The sequence below is a fragment of the Oculina patagonica genome, chromosome 12 (genome assembly GCF_052425735.1).
Source record: "Oculina patagonica isolate OP01 chromosome 12, crgOcupat, whole genome shotgun sequence".
Classification (NCBI taxonomy): domain Eukaryota; kingdom Metazoa; phylum Cnidaria; class Anthozoa; order Scleractinia; family Oculinidae; genus Oculina; species Oculina patagonica.
This window is the reverse complement of record NC_135769.1, coordinates 31,863,367-31,878,232: the sequence shown is the minus strand read 5'-3', so window position 1 is coordinate 31,878,232 and position 14,866 is coordinate 31,863,367. Positions and strand designations below refer to the sequence as shown.

The 14,866-nt window shown below is 38.1% G+C and overlaps 1 protein-coding gene across 4 annotated transcripts; it reads right to left on the bottom strand.

Moving 5' to 3' along the window:
* LOC144633182 (uncharacterized) lies at nucleotides 1-13,995 on the bottom strand. Of its 4 annotated transcripts, none has more exons than XM_078491988.1 (14): nucleotides 13,232-13,981; nucleotides 11,688-12,001; nucleotides 11,267-11,411; nucleotides 9,469-9,794; nucleotides 8,898-9,042; nucleotides 7,850-8,005; nucleotides 7,261-7,389; nucleotides 6,487-6,615; nucleotides 5,768-5,893; nucleotides 5,071-5,193; nucleotides 3,870-3,992; nucleotides 2,334-2,456; nucleotides 1,207-1,584; nucleotides 1-537 (listed from the first exon to the last, which is right to left on the bottom strand). In XM_078491988.1, exons 1-14 carry the CDS (start codon nucleotides 13,449-13,451, stop codon nucleotides 206-208), a joined length of 2,769 nt encoding a protein of 922 aa, XP_078348114.1. In that variant the 5' UTR covers nucleotides 13,452-13,981; the 3' UTR covers nucleotides 1-205. The 4 variants fall into 4 exon arrangements, with proteins under 4 accessions (XP_078348114.1, XP_078348117.1, XP_078348115.1 ...); XM_078491991.1 differs by having other exon boundaries at nucleotides 401-537; nucleotides 1,199-1,584; nucleotides 13,232-13,995; XM_078491989.1 differs by having other exon boundaries at nucleotides 401-537; nucleotides 1,203-1,584; nucleotides 13,232-13,990.
* Nucleotides 13,996-14,866: the final 871 nt, after the last annotated feature.

The window sequence follows — 14,866 nt, the reverse complement described above, 5'->3', positions numbered from 1 at the left end:
ACTATAAATGGCACCGTCTTTATTTATTTAATGAAAGTTAAAAGGTATTTGACAAACCCCAAACAATACTATTTACACTGGGTTGTTTGAACGTCCTTTTCAGAAAAAGTACAAGGGTTTACTAAATAAACAACATACGACTAAGCAATCCGTAAGCCAAAATTGCTGGAAACAACAAGATCCACTCGCTCGGTTTCAAGAATGATTATCCCGCAAAGGCCACTGCTTTGCGGAGTTGCACAGGGTTCGACTTTCCTTGTGTTTCCTCGTTCAATTTCCCTTGTGTTTTCTCGTTTAGCTTCCCTTGCGTTTTCCCTTCCATTACTGCTTTGTGGAGTTGCACAGGGTTCGACTTTTCTTGTGTTTCCTCGTTCGATTTCCCTTCTGCTATTCCCTTCGAATCGCCTTGTGTTTTCTCGTTCGACTTCCCTTGTGTTTTGTCGTTTAGCTTTCCTTGTGTTTTCTCGTTCGACTTCCCTTGTGTTTTGTCGTTTAGTTTCCCTTGCGTTTTCTCGTTCGATTTCACTTGATCAAAATCTAAATAGGGAATTTCAAATAAAAGAAATTTCAAAAAAGATTGCCTCCGGCGTAAGCGCCATTAAACGCATAAGGAATTTTGTTCCACGTGAGATACTTCTCACCGTTTACAATAGTGTGGGGATGCTGTTCAAAGGGACTCTCTCAGAAACTGCAGAACCGTGCTGCGCGTGTCATAACCTTCTTTAATTATGATAGAAATACTGATGAACTCTTTCATAGTTTAAATTGGCACACGCTTGATCATCAAAGGGCCATGAGTAAATCGATTATGATTTATAATGCTGTGAACAACCAAATTATTTGAGTTCTCGGTTTTTCCTGCGTAATGAAGCCTTGACTTACAATCTCAGGAATACTGAAGGAAAGCTATCCATACCACAGCCACGCACTAAATATTGTAAACGAAGTTTTAGCTACAGCGGGGCTGTGTAATAGCGCTTACCGAATGAAATAAAACTATCCAGCTTACTTAACGAATTTAAAAACAAATTGACAAATCGCACTTTCGAATCATTTTGCATTTAAATTGTGAATACACGGCATGCTTGAAAAGCAGGTGTTTTTTTGTACTAGTAGTTACATAGTGTTTTATCCTTTGTTTTTTATTCTGTACCTGAATGGATTTTACCGTGTTGAAATAAAGTATTACCTACCTTACCTACCTACCGTTCGGCTTCCCTTGTGTTTTCTCGTTCGGATTCCCTTGTGTTTTCTCGTTCGGTTTTCCTTGTGTTTTCTCGTTCGAATTCCCTTGTGTTTTCTCGTTCGGATTCCCTTGTGTTTTCTCGTCTGGTTTCCCTTCTGTTTTCTCGTTCGATTTCCCTTCTGGTTTCTCGTTCGATTTCCCTTCTGTTTTCTCGTTCGGCTCTCCTTGTGTTTTCTCAGATGCCCCTCCAGGTTTTAATCGACCTTTCGACTTTCCTCTTGCTTTCTCAGCTAATGCGGCTGCAGTTTTACGAGCGTTCGGTTTCCCTCGTGCTCTCTCAGACAGAGCGGCAGCACATTCTTCATCTCCTTCTAAACACTGTCCAGCCAACTCTGAATCTGTAATAAATCAAATCTCCAATGTTAGATTTCTACATCACTGCAGCTTAAAATGATACTACGGTAGATTAGCCTGGGAATGGTGGCGAATTTGGGACTTTCAGAACAACTTTTCAGAACAACTGGTCACTTCCTAGTCACATGTTTTTTTTGCGCGGTTACATCTTTTCCCACGCTTGTCATCGTTTATAAGTCTTGCGCCGGTGACTTGTTTCTCGCGCATGCCATTGGTTTCATGTTTTCCCCGTTTTGCATCGAAATCAAGTTTTCCCGTGCTTGTATTGGTAAAATTTCTTTCCCGCGTTTGCACCGAAATCAAGTTTTCCCGTGCTTGTATTGGTTTCATGTTTTCCCGTTTTCCATCGAAACCAATTTTTTCCGCGCTTGCATTGGTAACAGTTCTTTCCCGCGTTTTCCACCGAATTTAAGTTTTCCCGCGCTTGTATTGGTTACATGATTTTTGTCCATGTTTTTGGCGCTTTCCATCGGTTGCAAATTTTCCCTCGCTTGCCATGTTCCTGGGAACGATTTTCCTCTGAAGTTGTTTTGATCTTTGAAGTCTTACCTGCTCATGGCCTACCTCATGATGTCTGTTTAAAAATCGCTCCGAACAACGTGGACAGAAGCCACCGAAAATTCAGTAGAAGGCAACCTGATCGGTTTAAAAAGCCCTTAAAAAAATGTCTACTACCGATTACACTACTGGTTCCTTTATTTTCAGTTAAAAACATGTCAAGAAAAAACCTTACTTGAACAGTAAAATCCATTTCCATAAAGACCTTTGTTACATACACAGAGATATGAGCCAACAGTGTTATAACAGTCAGCTCGTTTGTCACAGCCCGCAAGCTCCTCCAGGCATTCATTGACATCTGCCGTTGAATAAACAGCATTCGTTAGATTTTCTATGCTCCTCAAAGTTAATAGAGTTAAATGGTTAGGACGCCCGGCAAACAACAAAAGAGCAAAAAAAGGGGCCAAGATTTAGGTTGGAAGTTGCGTGACCCTGCACTTCATTTGTTTTGCGTCCATACACTATACATACACCTATTGTATTTTGTCAGATTTTGTGCAGGGACAAGCCCCAAAATAGCGAACAAAAACATACAACAAAGAGCTTTGCCGGGCTTCCTAACCATTTCTCTCTATTAGCTATGCTCAAGTCAACAACCTTCCGTTTTCCTTAAGTGTTCCAGGGCTAATCCAGAAATGGAAATCATCAAAGAAACAAAATCAAAGTCGCTGTTTTCATGGTCATATATGATTCCGTGTAAGGGGTGAACAACATTTCTATGGCTTTAAATAAACACGAAAGAGTATTGTATTCCATTCCAATATTCATAAATGTATTTATAACATGCCATAGAAAATACAGCCAATCAGAATACAGGAAATCCGTTGTATATTCGACGGTACTCAACCCAACCTTCCCATCGTGCACTGCGATCTTATTCTCGATGAAATTTAGTAAGCGTATTTTCTATGGCATGGTATAAAATAGTTACACAACACTTTCTCGTGGTATACTATGGAATATCCCACTTGTCAAAGGCTCGTGTGTATACCGAGAAAATACAAGTGACTCAAGTGACTTTGTTCCCCCGGGGGGGGGGGGGGGGGGGGGACTCCCATATGAAAGGAACGGGGATGCTCGTCGTCTCGCTTAGGGTGTAAATTTCGGACTTTGGGTCTCGCTTAGGGTGTTTGGGGCCCGGGGGGGGGACTCGCATATGAAAGTGACGGGGATGCTCGTCGTCTCGCTTAGGGGTGTAAATTTCGGACTTTTGGTCTCGCTTAGGGTGTTCCGGGAAAAAATGCCCAAAACGCCAATATTTTTAGCCATAATGGTCTCGTTTAGGGTTACACACGAAGAAATATACAAATATAAACTCCATTCTTAGTTTTTTGGTATCTTTTAGGGGTCAAGAAAGGCTTGAGCCACACCCAGATTGGTCTCTTTTAGGGGTTCTTTTCAAAATTTCCGACGAGCATCCCCGTCCGTTTCATATGGGAGTCCCCCCCCCCCGGGGTTTGGGGGAAAATGGCAATATTGTTAGCCTTCAGGGTCTCGTTTAGGGTTACACACAATGAAAAATTACAAATACAAGTTCTTTTTTCAGAATTTTGGTATCTTTTAGGGGTCTAAAACAGCTTGAGTCACGCCCAGATTGGTCTCTTTTAGGGGTTCGTTTCAAAATTTCCGACGAGCATCCCTGTCCATTTAATATGGGAGTACCCCCCCCCCCCGGGCTTTGTTCTTACCCTCTTTATGAATCAATGTTTACCTTGACATGCGTTATCAGTGATTTGATATCCCAGTTTACACTGGCAGGCATAAGAACCAGGAAGATTAAAACACAAAGCGTCATGTTCACAAACTGCAGAATCTGATGCACATTCATTGATATCTGTCAATAAGAAAAAACAAATGTTGACTCAGCACCAAACACTGCACATTATGAAACTGAATCAAAAAGAAACCTGCCAGTGTGCATGTTCGAAGTCGCTGTGGCAAAGGAAGATAAAAAGTGCAAGGTATTTTTATATTTCTATGCTTCCTAACATCTGTTTAGTAGGATTCAGTTGGAATTTAGAATGGTCTGGTCTGGACTCGTGAAATAAAGGCCGGCGAAGACACCATACTTTTGCATGTTTACAAAAAGCGATTTAACGGTTGCTGATATTTAAATTTTCACGGACCCGTAAATCAAAATGTATCAAAATTAACATGCGTTTCCAACTTTTGAAGGACCACTTAACTTAGGAATAATAATAATAACTTGGTGCGTTTGGTTGTTTTTGAGCGGCGAGCTCGTCAACTTATGAAATTTCTCGTTCTGGCCAAGCTCAAAATTAGGCCTTTTGCAACCTTCACTGTTGAGAGCTCTAAAAAATATATTTTAACGTATTTCCAAAAACTAAAGTCGTTGCATTTACTTACAACCTAAGATAGTTCACTGGGCAAAGTTTGAGGGAAAACTTTTTTCCGACCCGAAATGCGATGGACCGCTTTAAGAGAAACTGCCACTTAACAACACAGCGAAGAAAAGTTATGAACGAGGGAAATATTTAGTAAAAACATTGTAAAAAAACAAACAAACTATACACACGATCTAAGGCCAGAAAGTGGTTGGGGGCGGAGAGCAGGGAGCAAAGGAAAAGAAAGACTATTTTGGAGCTTTGATTTCGTGTTCTTATTTCACACTTTTTTTGGTTTGGCCAGATCATTTTGTCAGTAGGAAATTCTTAGACTTCTTCATGATACTCGCTTCATTGAAAGCATAAGGGCCAGCCACCGGGCAAAGTGATCAGCTGCGAACACAAGTTTTCCACGCTGTTTTAACATCTGAACTGACTTCAGTTTACCAAAGAGAGTGGGGTCTTACTGATACCTTGCCCAGTTGCATACCCTAATGCCCACCTGCTCCAAATCTTAATGAGACCCCTGATAAACGAGCTCTTCCTACTAACTAAGCTGTGACTTACCTTCACAGTCAGCGCCTCTGGCAACAAATCCTTGCTTACAGACACAATAATAGGAGCCTATTGTGTTGACGCACACTCCATGAGTACCACACTCTGCATAATTTGTTTCACATTCATCAATATCTGCAAAGTGACATAACTCTGACAGTTCATTATAAGGCCACTTACATGTCACCTAAAATCGGAATAATCAAATCAAAAGAACTCCAGCACCACCCCCTGGTGTAAACACCGCTCTGTGACTAGTGAAAGCCAACCTAAGGAGGGGTTGTTTTTTTGCTCTCCCAGTAAAATGTGTCCTTACTGGTCCAGGAAAATTCTAAAAAAAAACTCCATGCTCAATTTGTCCCCTGTGCATAAGGGATGTTCCAAAATTTGCCAAACCCACAAAACTGCTGTGAACAGGAGAAAATATTATTGCTTGTTCTGTAATTTCAGCCAATTTCAAGGGTACATTTTGCTGGTTAAGTTGCAGGAATTTTTTATGATTGTTGAGAGACACTTTTGGTGCAATTTTTGTATGCCCCATTGAGGATTTCATTGAATCCCTGATGAAACTACATGTTTAGCACATTCTATGAGCGGGGCAGTGGTAACAACTTATGCAGCAGCAAAGAAATGCATGGTGAAGTTAATGCTTTTAAGACATGACATAACATGTTTGCAGAAGTGAGCACTGCTCTTGCAGCATACATACCATAACATGCTTTTGAGCCATCACCAGTAAAGCCCTTATTACAGAAACAACGAAATGAACCAGCAGCATTTACACATGTGGAATTCTCCAAACAGGTATGGCTGCCAATGTCACATTCATCGATATCTATAAGAAATGTCTACACAGTTACACTCCTTGTTATGACAGGTGTATGCCTAATGGTTGCTGTACCACTGTCATTTGTCTACACTTTTCAGATAGGTTCTGTTAATCAAATCTATGTATCTTATTTTTAACTTTGCCCTTTACCCGACTATCACTACTGAAACTAAATTTAATATACTAACAAGTTGATAACTATATACATACATACATTGTATCTAATCAGGTTTGTCAAAAGGCACATGAAGGACTACCAGATCTCCCCTCTCTCCCCCTGTAGTGTTTACAGTGACCTCTTGAAGGTTGTTAAAGTCCTGACATTGAGCAACCTTATCTCCCAAAGAATCCTCACTTTTAAGCCACTCAGAGCTGAGTCCAGAACTGTTCTAGAAAATTCTCAACCCCCTAAAGAACTAGCAATTCCACACCACTCCAGATCATTGGGGCTAGGCCTTTTTGTCTGGTTCCTCCCTGAAATTTTCTGGATAAAAGCAGCTTGAAAGCTATAAAGCTATCTAGGTATGCCCTTGAGAGTAGAAGTTATAGGTACATTTTGCTGACTCATAATACTGGTATATAAAAAACAATGATATTACCAAGACAGTTGTTTCCATTTGCCAGATAACCTGGCTCACTGCAATCACAGATAAATGATCCATCAGTGTTGATACACTCTGTCAGATATGGACAAACATCTCTTGCATGGCCTGCACATTCATCAACATCTATATAAGGATAGAAAGAAACAGCCAAAAATTGGATGGACTTTTCATTTTGCAACCTTTGTACACGGCCCCACAAGCTTTTAGCTTTAAACTTTTTTACCTTGTTTAAATAAAGTTGTTGTATTTGTATTGTATTTGTATTTTCTTTGCATGTATAAGGACTATGGACTGTCTGAGCTGCCATGGACTGCCAAATAGTGTTGTTCCAGAAAATATCCATACCCCTCCCACAGAAGGTTTTTTGGTTTGAATCCCCACACCTCTGGATATTCCAGTTAAGCTCCATATTTTTATTAAACATTTTGGCTTTTGAGACCCCACCCTTCGGAATTTCCAATGGCCTTCCATGGGTTGGGTATGGATATTTTCTAGAACTGCACATTGGATAAGGCAACGTGCAGTGTAATATTTTAATATTCATAATATAGTACTTAAGATGATACTAATGTATTAAAATATGAAATTTACAATGTAATTTCTAGTTAATTGTCCATTCCAATTTACATACATTAATGAACAAAATTCGAAAGAAACTTTGAAAGAATTTTTGAATAGAATATTTCTATTTCTGGATCTGCCCCTGGAAGTTGAATTTATTTTTAATAAATTTCTACTCCAAAGACTAGGCTAGCATATCACACTAACCTATGCAGCTGCCTTGGTAAAAATCATATATGTAGCCTTCTCGACATACGCAACCGGTAAAACCTTCTCCATTAAAACAGTATTGCTTCTTATTGCATAAACTGTATGCCACACTACATTCATCTAAATCTGTTAAGAACAATATGTTTTAATCAACTTTAACTTGTTAACAGTGAGCATACTTCAGCTCAAAGGGCAAATAAAAAATGTCAATTCAACTTTGCTCCCCCCCCCCTCCCCCAAAAAAAAAAAACACACACAAAACAGAAACCCTAAAGACCTTATTTTTGGTGAGGTTATTTTGTGGGACTGGGATTCCTTTTTTTGTTTTTTTTTTTGGGGGGGGGGGGTGGTTATTATATGTTGCTAAATGTATTTTGGGCGTGGTTAACCTTGAAACAATGCCAGTCAGCGATCACCTCTGCATGGCTCACGGGCAACCTTTGAGCCCTTTTCTGCGGGATAACAAGTTCAGTGTGACAGCTAATCAACCTTAAAGTTAAGGTGACTGTTGCAAAATGGAAAAGTTGGCAGTAATAACTGAACTGCCATAATATTTAAATAAAAGTTAAGGGACCTATATTGTTACCTTCACAAGTGCGGGTACTCCCCACAAATCCAATTTCACATACACATGTAAAGATCTGATACATCTTGGATGGGCTTTCAGTACATACTTTACCAAAGCCACGGCACTTAGGAATTTTGTCCGCTCCATAGTTGCAAATGTCATCATTACGGTGACCTAAACCATAAACACATGTGAGTGTATTGATCAAGCCTAAACTGTACTGAAAACAACTACAGTTACAGAAAACATTTTTGAACAAGCAGAACTTTAAACCTTTAACTACATGACTAACCCAAGGATTAAGTACTTTTTTACTTTTTTCAGTACCATTACTCACTGAAAATGATTAAGTCATCTATAATGAATTTAAAGTTAATAATTTAGATCATTTATATTTAGAGTTAAATGTGAGTTTGGCTGGTGGTGTGATGAGTGGGTAGCATTCCTGCACATGCATGCACAGTTCGTTAATTCACTTTCAAGAGAGTTTAGCCCTTATGATCAATTGCCAAGTTCTTTTTCTTCCTCTTGCCCCTCCCAATCCACCTGTGGATTCATTTTGGATCTCCTTACCATGTAAGTCTTACTAGTTATGTTCCTTTTCCAGGAAAAAATCAATGCAACAAGTGCCCGGCCAGGGGGTTGACCTCTGGTGAGGTTGCTATGATGAATGATTATCCTTACATTTGCATATTGTTTGTGTTTGTAATGTTACCGGTACTTACAGATGCCACCTATGCTCCATACCTTGCATATTGTGTGCAACCAGAAAATGTCCACACCCACCCCATGAAAGGTCCATGGGGGTGAGGGGTGACTCATTAGCCAACATTATTAAAGGATAGTATGAGGATAAACTTGAATTTCGATGTTGGGTGGGCGGGGTGGGGGGGGGGGGGTCAAACCAAAACCCTTGTGTGGGGGAGGTATGAATATTTTCTGGAACAACACATTGACAAGTTAATTATTAATTAACCATTTGATTCAATCTCCATCATTAGCAAATTAAAAAACTCTTTGTGTTGTCAGACCCTTCATACAATTCTTTTCATACATGTCAACTTACTTATATAGTCCATGCCATAAACTTCAACTCGCAGGCAAATACTGTTTTCCCAGGATTGAGGATGAATACGTATTTCCCTGGCCACAATAAAGCCCATAAAATGGTTTGTGACCACTGTGTTCTCATCTGTGTTACCTGCAAAAAGCTACAAATATCCCAAAGAATATTTCATAACAAAACTCAGTGAAAGGTTAAAATAGTGTTAAATGGTATTTAGTCCAATATTTCTGGGAATTAGAGGATGGGATATCAAGGCAGAGCTAACTGGTCTCCATGCAGTTTGCATGACATTTAAAGCAACTAACTGAATGGTTGTTAGTTTGTGGGATATTATATGACTTACAACCACCCGGTTTATAGGACCATTGTTTCTACAAACAGGACATTTTTTGGCCTGAAGAAAAGTTTTTAAGTTTAAAAGTCAATTTCAAATAAACTTGTCCCATCTTATAAACAACCATGCACTCTGATGAAATAATTGAAAAAGGGTTAAGCCTTGAATTTAAATTACATCAAATGTTGTTGTATTTGACTTTTTATCTGTGAAGACTAAATATCTAGCATGCATTACCTTTTTCTTATCGCTATCATGGTAAAAAGTCCACTCCATTAAACTGACCAATGTATAAGAAAAGTAATATGACTTGACCCAGCTCTTTTTAGTCAGTACACCTTGTGTGGCCACTGCTGTTAATATGTACTTAGATGAATATCCATCAACCAGAGAGATCTGCAAATACTGATCAGTATTTTGAAGACTTGCACACCATCCACCCCCACCAATGTTAAGATGAAGTCGGGCGTAGCTAGGCTTGAATACTGTACTGTCTGTTGATGTTGCTGAAATTTTGCTATCGTCAATCGCTTTGGAGGTCATTCCAACTGGTGGGTCAAAAGCTTTCAAGATAAAAACAGCAAAAGAACAGTCTTTTAAATAATAATAACAATAATAATAAAAATAATAATACTAATAAAAATGCATATAGTGCAAATCATTTCATAAACAAATATCAAATGTGCTTTACATGGATAAGAAGATAAAAAGTAAGAATGACAATAATATATTCAAAATTTACAAATTAATTTTAAGAAATAAAAAGTTAAATCTACAGACTCTTATAATAAACAATTAGGAAATACTTATCATAGTTCATAAAATAAATTCATGATAAATTATAGAACATTTGATTTAGTTGGAGATCACTCAAAATTTCCTTCCTAGAAGCATTTAAGGTGGCTCCATAGGTTTTCTTGACCGCGCAAAGAATGGGTACGAAAGGGTGAGCTTGAAATGCCGGCAAATCAAAACAAACATGGCGGCTTCACGCGAGCGTGAAATTTTCGGCGAGAAAACGCGAGACTTGCTTTCTGCCAATGAAACAACACCTGTGCTTTCCTGTGTTAAGCAGATAGAAGAGTTTACAACACCCTAAAAAGGTGTTTACAACGTCCGCGGTGCTTCTAGCCGCTTTTGTGAAGTTCGTACGATCGAAAGCAAAAGAGAAATTAAAGAATAGTCTCCGCGATTGTAAGATACTTCGAGCAGAATTTCAGAGATTCTGCTACATAAAGGATTAAGGTATGTCTCTAACTCACCTTGGGGTTAACAGATATTTGCACAAAAACCGACAACAACGGGGAACGCTCATCTTTACACATCAACTCGTATGGTTCGAAAGTTCGCGCATGCTCAAATAGCGATCTTGGACAATTTCTATTCTGATGACGTAATTGTTATTCGGGCGAAAATAGAAATTTTCCCCTTGTATTTAGTAGAGTTTCCTTCGGTGAAATTCCTTAAAATTTGGCATAGATGTGATACCTTTTTAACTGCCCTTTTTGCCGTTTTTAAAAAAAAATCTGTAAGCCAGTTTTTTTGCTTAGTCAAAAAAAAAATAACCAAAAACGCAAAAACGACCTGGACAACCCCTACTTTTTTTGTTTTTAAAAGTTATTTCTCATCAGATTCAATCCGTTGGGAGTATTTCAAAAATTTTCACCGAAGAAAATTAAAGAAATTTAAGATCAAAGCCATAAAAACACCAAAAAATAGCACTTTTTGAGTACATGTAGCTCAAAAACAAAGGCCGTTATTTAAAAAAAAAATAATGCACAACATATTTTAGTCCTTGTTTTTAATATTTCGGCAGCTATTATTTAACTAGTTTAAAAAATAACGCGAAAATGATCTCTTGTTGGGTATCACTTGTGCGCGCGCCGTAATATCTCAAAACCCTATGGAGCCACCTTAAATGACAGTTACATTCTGCATCACAACCAAAGTTTTCCCATTTACTCAAGAATTAAACAGTGTTGATTAAATTTCTGGGTGTTACATGGTATTGCAATTTAATTTACAAATATTTTACCTGCAGGGCAACCATATAGTTCAACTCTCAAAGCCATGAAGGTACGCCACCTTTGTGGATAAAACCTTACAAAACGGACCATGATAGGCTCAGGAAAATAATTTCTTGATATCAACTCACTGCTCTCAACGTTCCCCACGAACAACTACAAAGCAATATATTTTATTGTAATAAAATTGAACATGTATTGATAAACACTTTTACATGTACTAAATATAAACATCCTGGGCATAATATCACACCTTGTATAAATATGATTACTACATATATCTTTTTCTTACTTTTTTACCAAAGTACAGTCAAAGACAAATAATTAAAAATTCTTACAATCAAACCCTTCTTTTGAGATATTCAACTAACTATGACAAGGGTCACAAGTTTGCACTCTAAAATGCTATGTAGATGTAAAGATGTTTTGTACCTTAACATGCTCCCTTTCAAGAATAGGAAACCAGTCTTCTCCATTGATACTGTGATAAATAAAATAAGAAAGTACTCTAGCACCACTGAAACTTGGATCTCGTCCTCCCTGGACAGCAGACTGCCGAACAACTGTCAACTGCTGCAGATCGATCATCAAGTATTGACCTATTTTCTGTTCGGCTGGCTGCCACCACTTATCTGATAACAGACGGCCCTCGTGAGGGGGAAAATTCCTGTTATAACTTGACGCTGACATGGCGCTATCTGGTACTTGACTGACACCTGAGGTGATACCAAGTTCCTCATCACACTCTTAAAAACAGAAAAATATACAGTAAAAGCCCGCGAGTAAGAACCTAATATTTAAGAACCTGTTAAATAAGACCCCATTTTTAGAAGAACCTATTTACCCTAAAATTTGAAAATGGGTTTTTATTATCTAACATTGATTAAAAATGTTTACTTTTGGGAAAATACATTTGGAAAAGGCTTTACTGTACATGTATACAATGTCATGTTCTGAATGAAAAGTGCTTCATTTTTACATAAACACTTGTTTGGTATGCAAATTTTATACAAATAATAGGCTGAATATCACTAAAAAGTTCTTTTAGCAACAATGTAAATTTTCCTCAGAAAATAAGAACCTATTTAGGACCTAAATAGCCTAAATTTGTGTTACCGTAACTACCATTTATGTAAGAACCTGTTTATGCTAACCTGGAAAAAACTAGGTTCTTACTCGCAGGTTTTTACTGTAGTGGTTGTCAAATCAAAATATGTTTCCTTAGAGAATGTCATTTCACTGATTAAAAAATTAGAAATATTATTTCCCATTTCAGTACACATCTGAGGAAAGAGAGACAGTATAATTTTTTTAGCCTCAAAGACACAGGCAGGGGGAATCACCTGGTTGCTTCTTCCATCATAAACTTTGCTTTTGTTATGTTACTTACAGACAATATAGAGTAGCATTAGAATAATTTCATTCACAAATTCTAAAGTGTGCCACAGTGAAACAAAACAAAGAAACGTAGTAAGTACCTTTATAATATATCATAATATATCAGTGGTTGCTCGAGTGGCATTCGTGTGGGGAGCTGCATGTAATTTTTCACCATGGAGAGAGGAGAATTTGAAAGTTTGTTCAGTGTGAAAATTTTCACTGTGTTTTTGTGTATGGTAGCCATGGGAATATAATTGGGATATAAAGAGAATGGTGACGAGCTATAGCTACATGTTGCTTGGCACAAATCAAAACAGTTTTGAAACGGGTATTTGACATAGAAATTTTGCTATTTTATCTTTCATTTTTTAGGTGTACACATAACGAATGTCATAATGCATACCCTGTGTGTTCCACAACAAGGTTCTTAAAATTCTACGCCATTTCAAAAAGACATGCTAGTTTACTCCAAAGACTACGATCGTACGCCACTAATAACGCCAGAAAGCAAGCTGCGTGCCATTGAAATCCACTCCTAAAATCTTCAGCGTAGCCTGTATAAATTGAAATGCAGTCTACAACGAATGCAAACTTACCTTTGACGCCGTCAGAGCCAAGGAATACGTTAGGTCCAACTGTTGCCCTTTTCATTGCTGACTCGATGTCATAACTACGAGTTTCCAAAACAAGTAGGATCAGCAGAAAGCTGAAAAACTTGACGAGCAAGTTTGTGTTTCGTGTCATGGAACTCTCGTTCTTTGAAATACGTGAGACGAATCGAGTTATATGTACTTCATCTTGTAAGAAGCCAGGCATTCGCCTATTTTACGAAAACTAAGAGCAAAAAACCTGGAAGACACCTTTACGCGCCATTTTGAGAAGATTTTCTTGTAGTGTGGCAAGAAGACTTCAAATAAGCTTAAACGAAATGTCTCGTTTACGCAGAACCCAGTACGCTTTTCGAGCCCGGTGTTTGATATTTGCAGACCGAAGACAGACTGGAAACTAACCGTAAACAAGAGAAGTTGTAGAAGTTTGCATTTGCCAGACAACGTTTCGGGCCTAAACTTACTAAAATAGTTCTATTTGTTAAGGCTTAATTGAAAGTTTATATTGCGAACTTTTAACCTTTCTAATCATAGAACTTCTCCTAACTAGTTTGTGTGCACTTCTTTTATAAATGTTATTTCTGAGAATTTGGTGCATGGTAATCTCGCTTTCTCTCCTACTCTGACTGCTTTTAATACAATATATAAATTTGTTAGGAGAAACAAAATGTTCGATTTCGTATTCGCACGCGAAAGAGAAAAAAGAACCAGTCGAAATCGTGTATCGTGTCTTTCCCGGCTTCTAAAGTTTAAACGCTCGCCTGATCAACTCATTGTACCGACTCTATTACTCACATGATAACTTTTAGTTTACCCCAACTCTATTCAGAGTTTCAGATAGACAGGTCCAGGTCGAGGTGTTTGGGTAGCCGATGAAACACTGTCTCGAGTGTTTGATATATCTTCTCAATCAAACCGGCAAAAAACTAAGGAGTAAACAGAGAAATAAAATCGTAAAATTCTATTCTAATTAATCAGGACCGGGTATTCAAACCCCCTTCACGGCTGTGAAGGGTTGTTTGTTTTAACTTGATGAATTGTTAATGAGTTTGAAAATTTTAAGTATAAACTCGCTCCTCAATCGCTCAGTGTTACAACGTATTACTTATTTTTTATGCAAAGAACTTTACTGCTTTTAGAGCAAATAGTTTACCTTTCAGCAATAGCCTCTTATTTTGATTGCGGTAGTTATGGAGATCAGCATTATACACGGCCCCACAAGCTTCAGCTTTAAACACAATCCGTGTATAAATAAGTTGCTTACCTTTACCTTTTTAAGCCAGTGTATTAACTATTTCTGAGAAAAATTTAAACAACTGCGGCGAAGTTAATTTACGCAATATTTGACCATCTGAGCTTCATTAGAATGCATGTTTGTAAAACTGCATTTCCAATGAGTTACGTTTTAATAAGTCAGTTTGAGTTTGCGTTCTACCGATAGGCCATTTCCGAGTTACCCTTTGCCTCCGTTTCAAAACGAGTCTACGTGCGAAACCATTCAAATGAAAATACGTTTTACCTACAGGTCCATTTTCATGCAAATCAAACTCATTTTCATTTGAATGGTTTCGCACGTAGACTCGTTTTGAAACAGAGGCAAAGGGTAACTCGAAAATGGCCTAT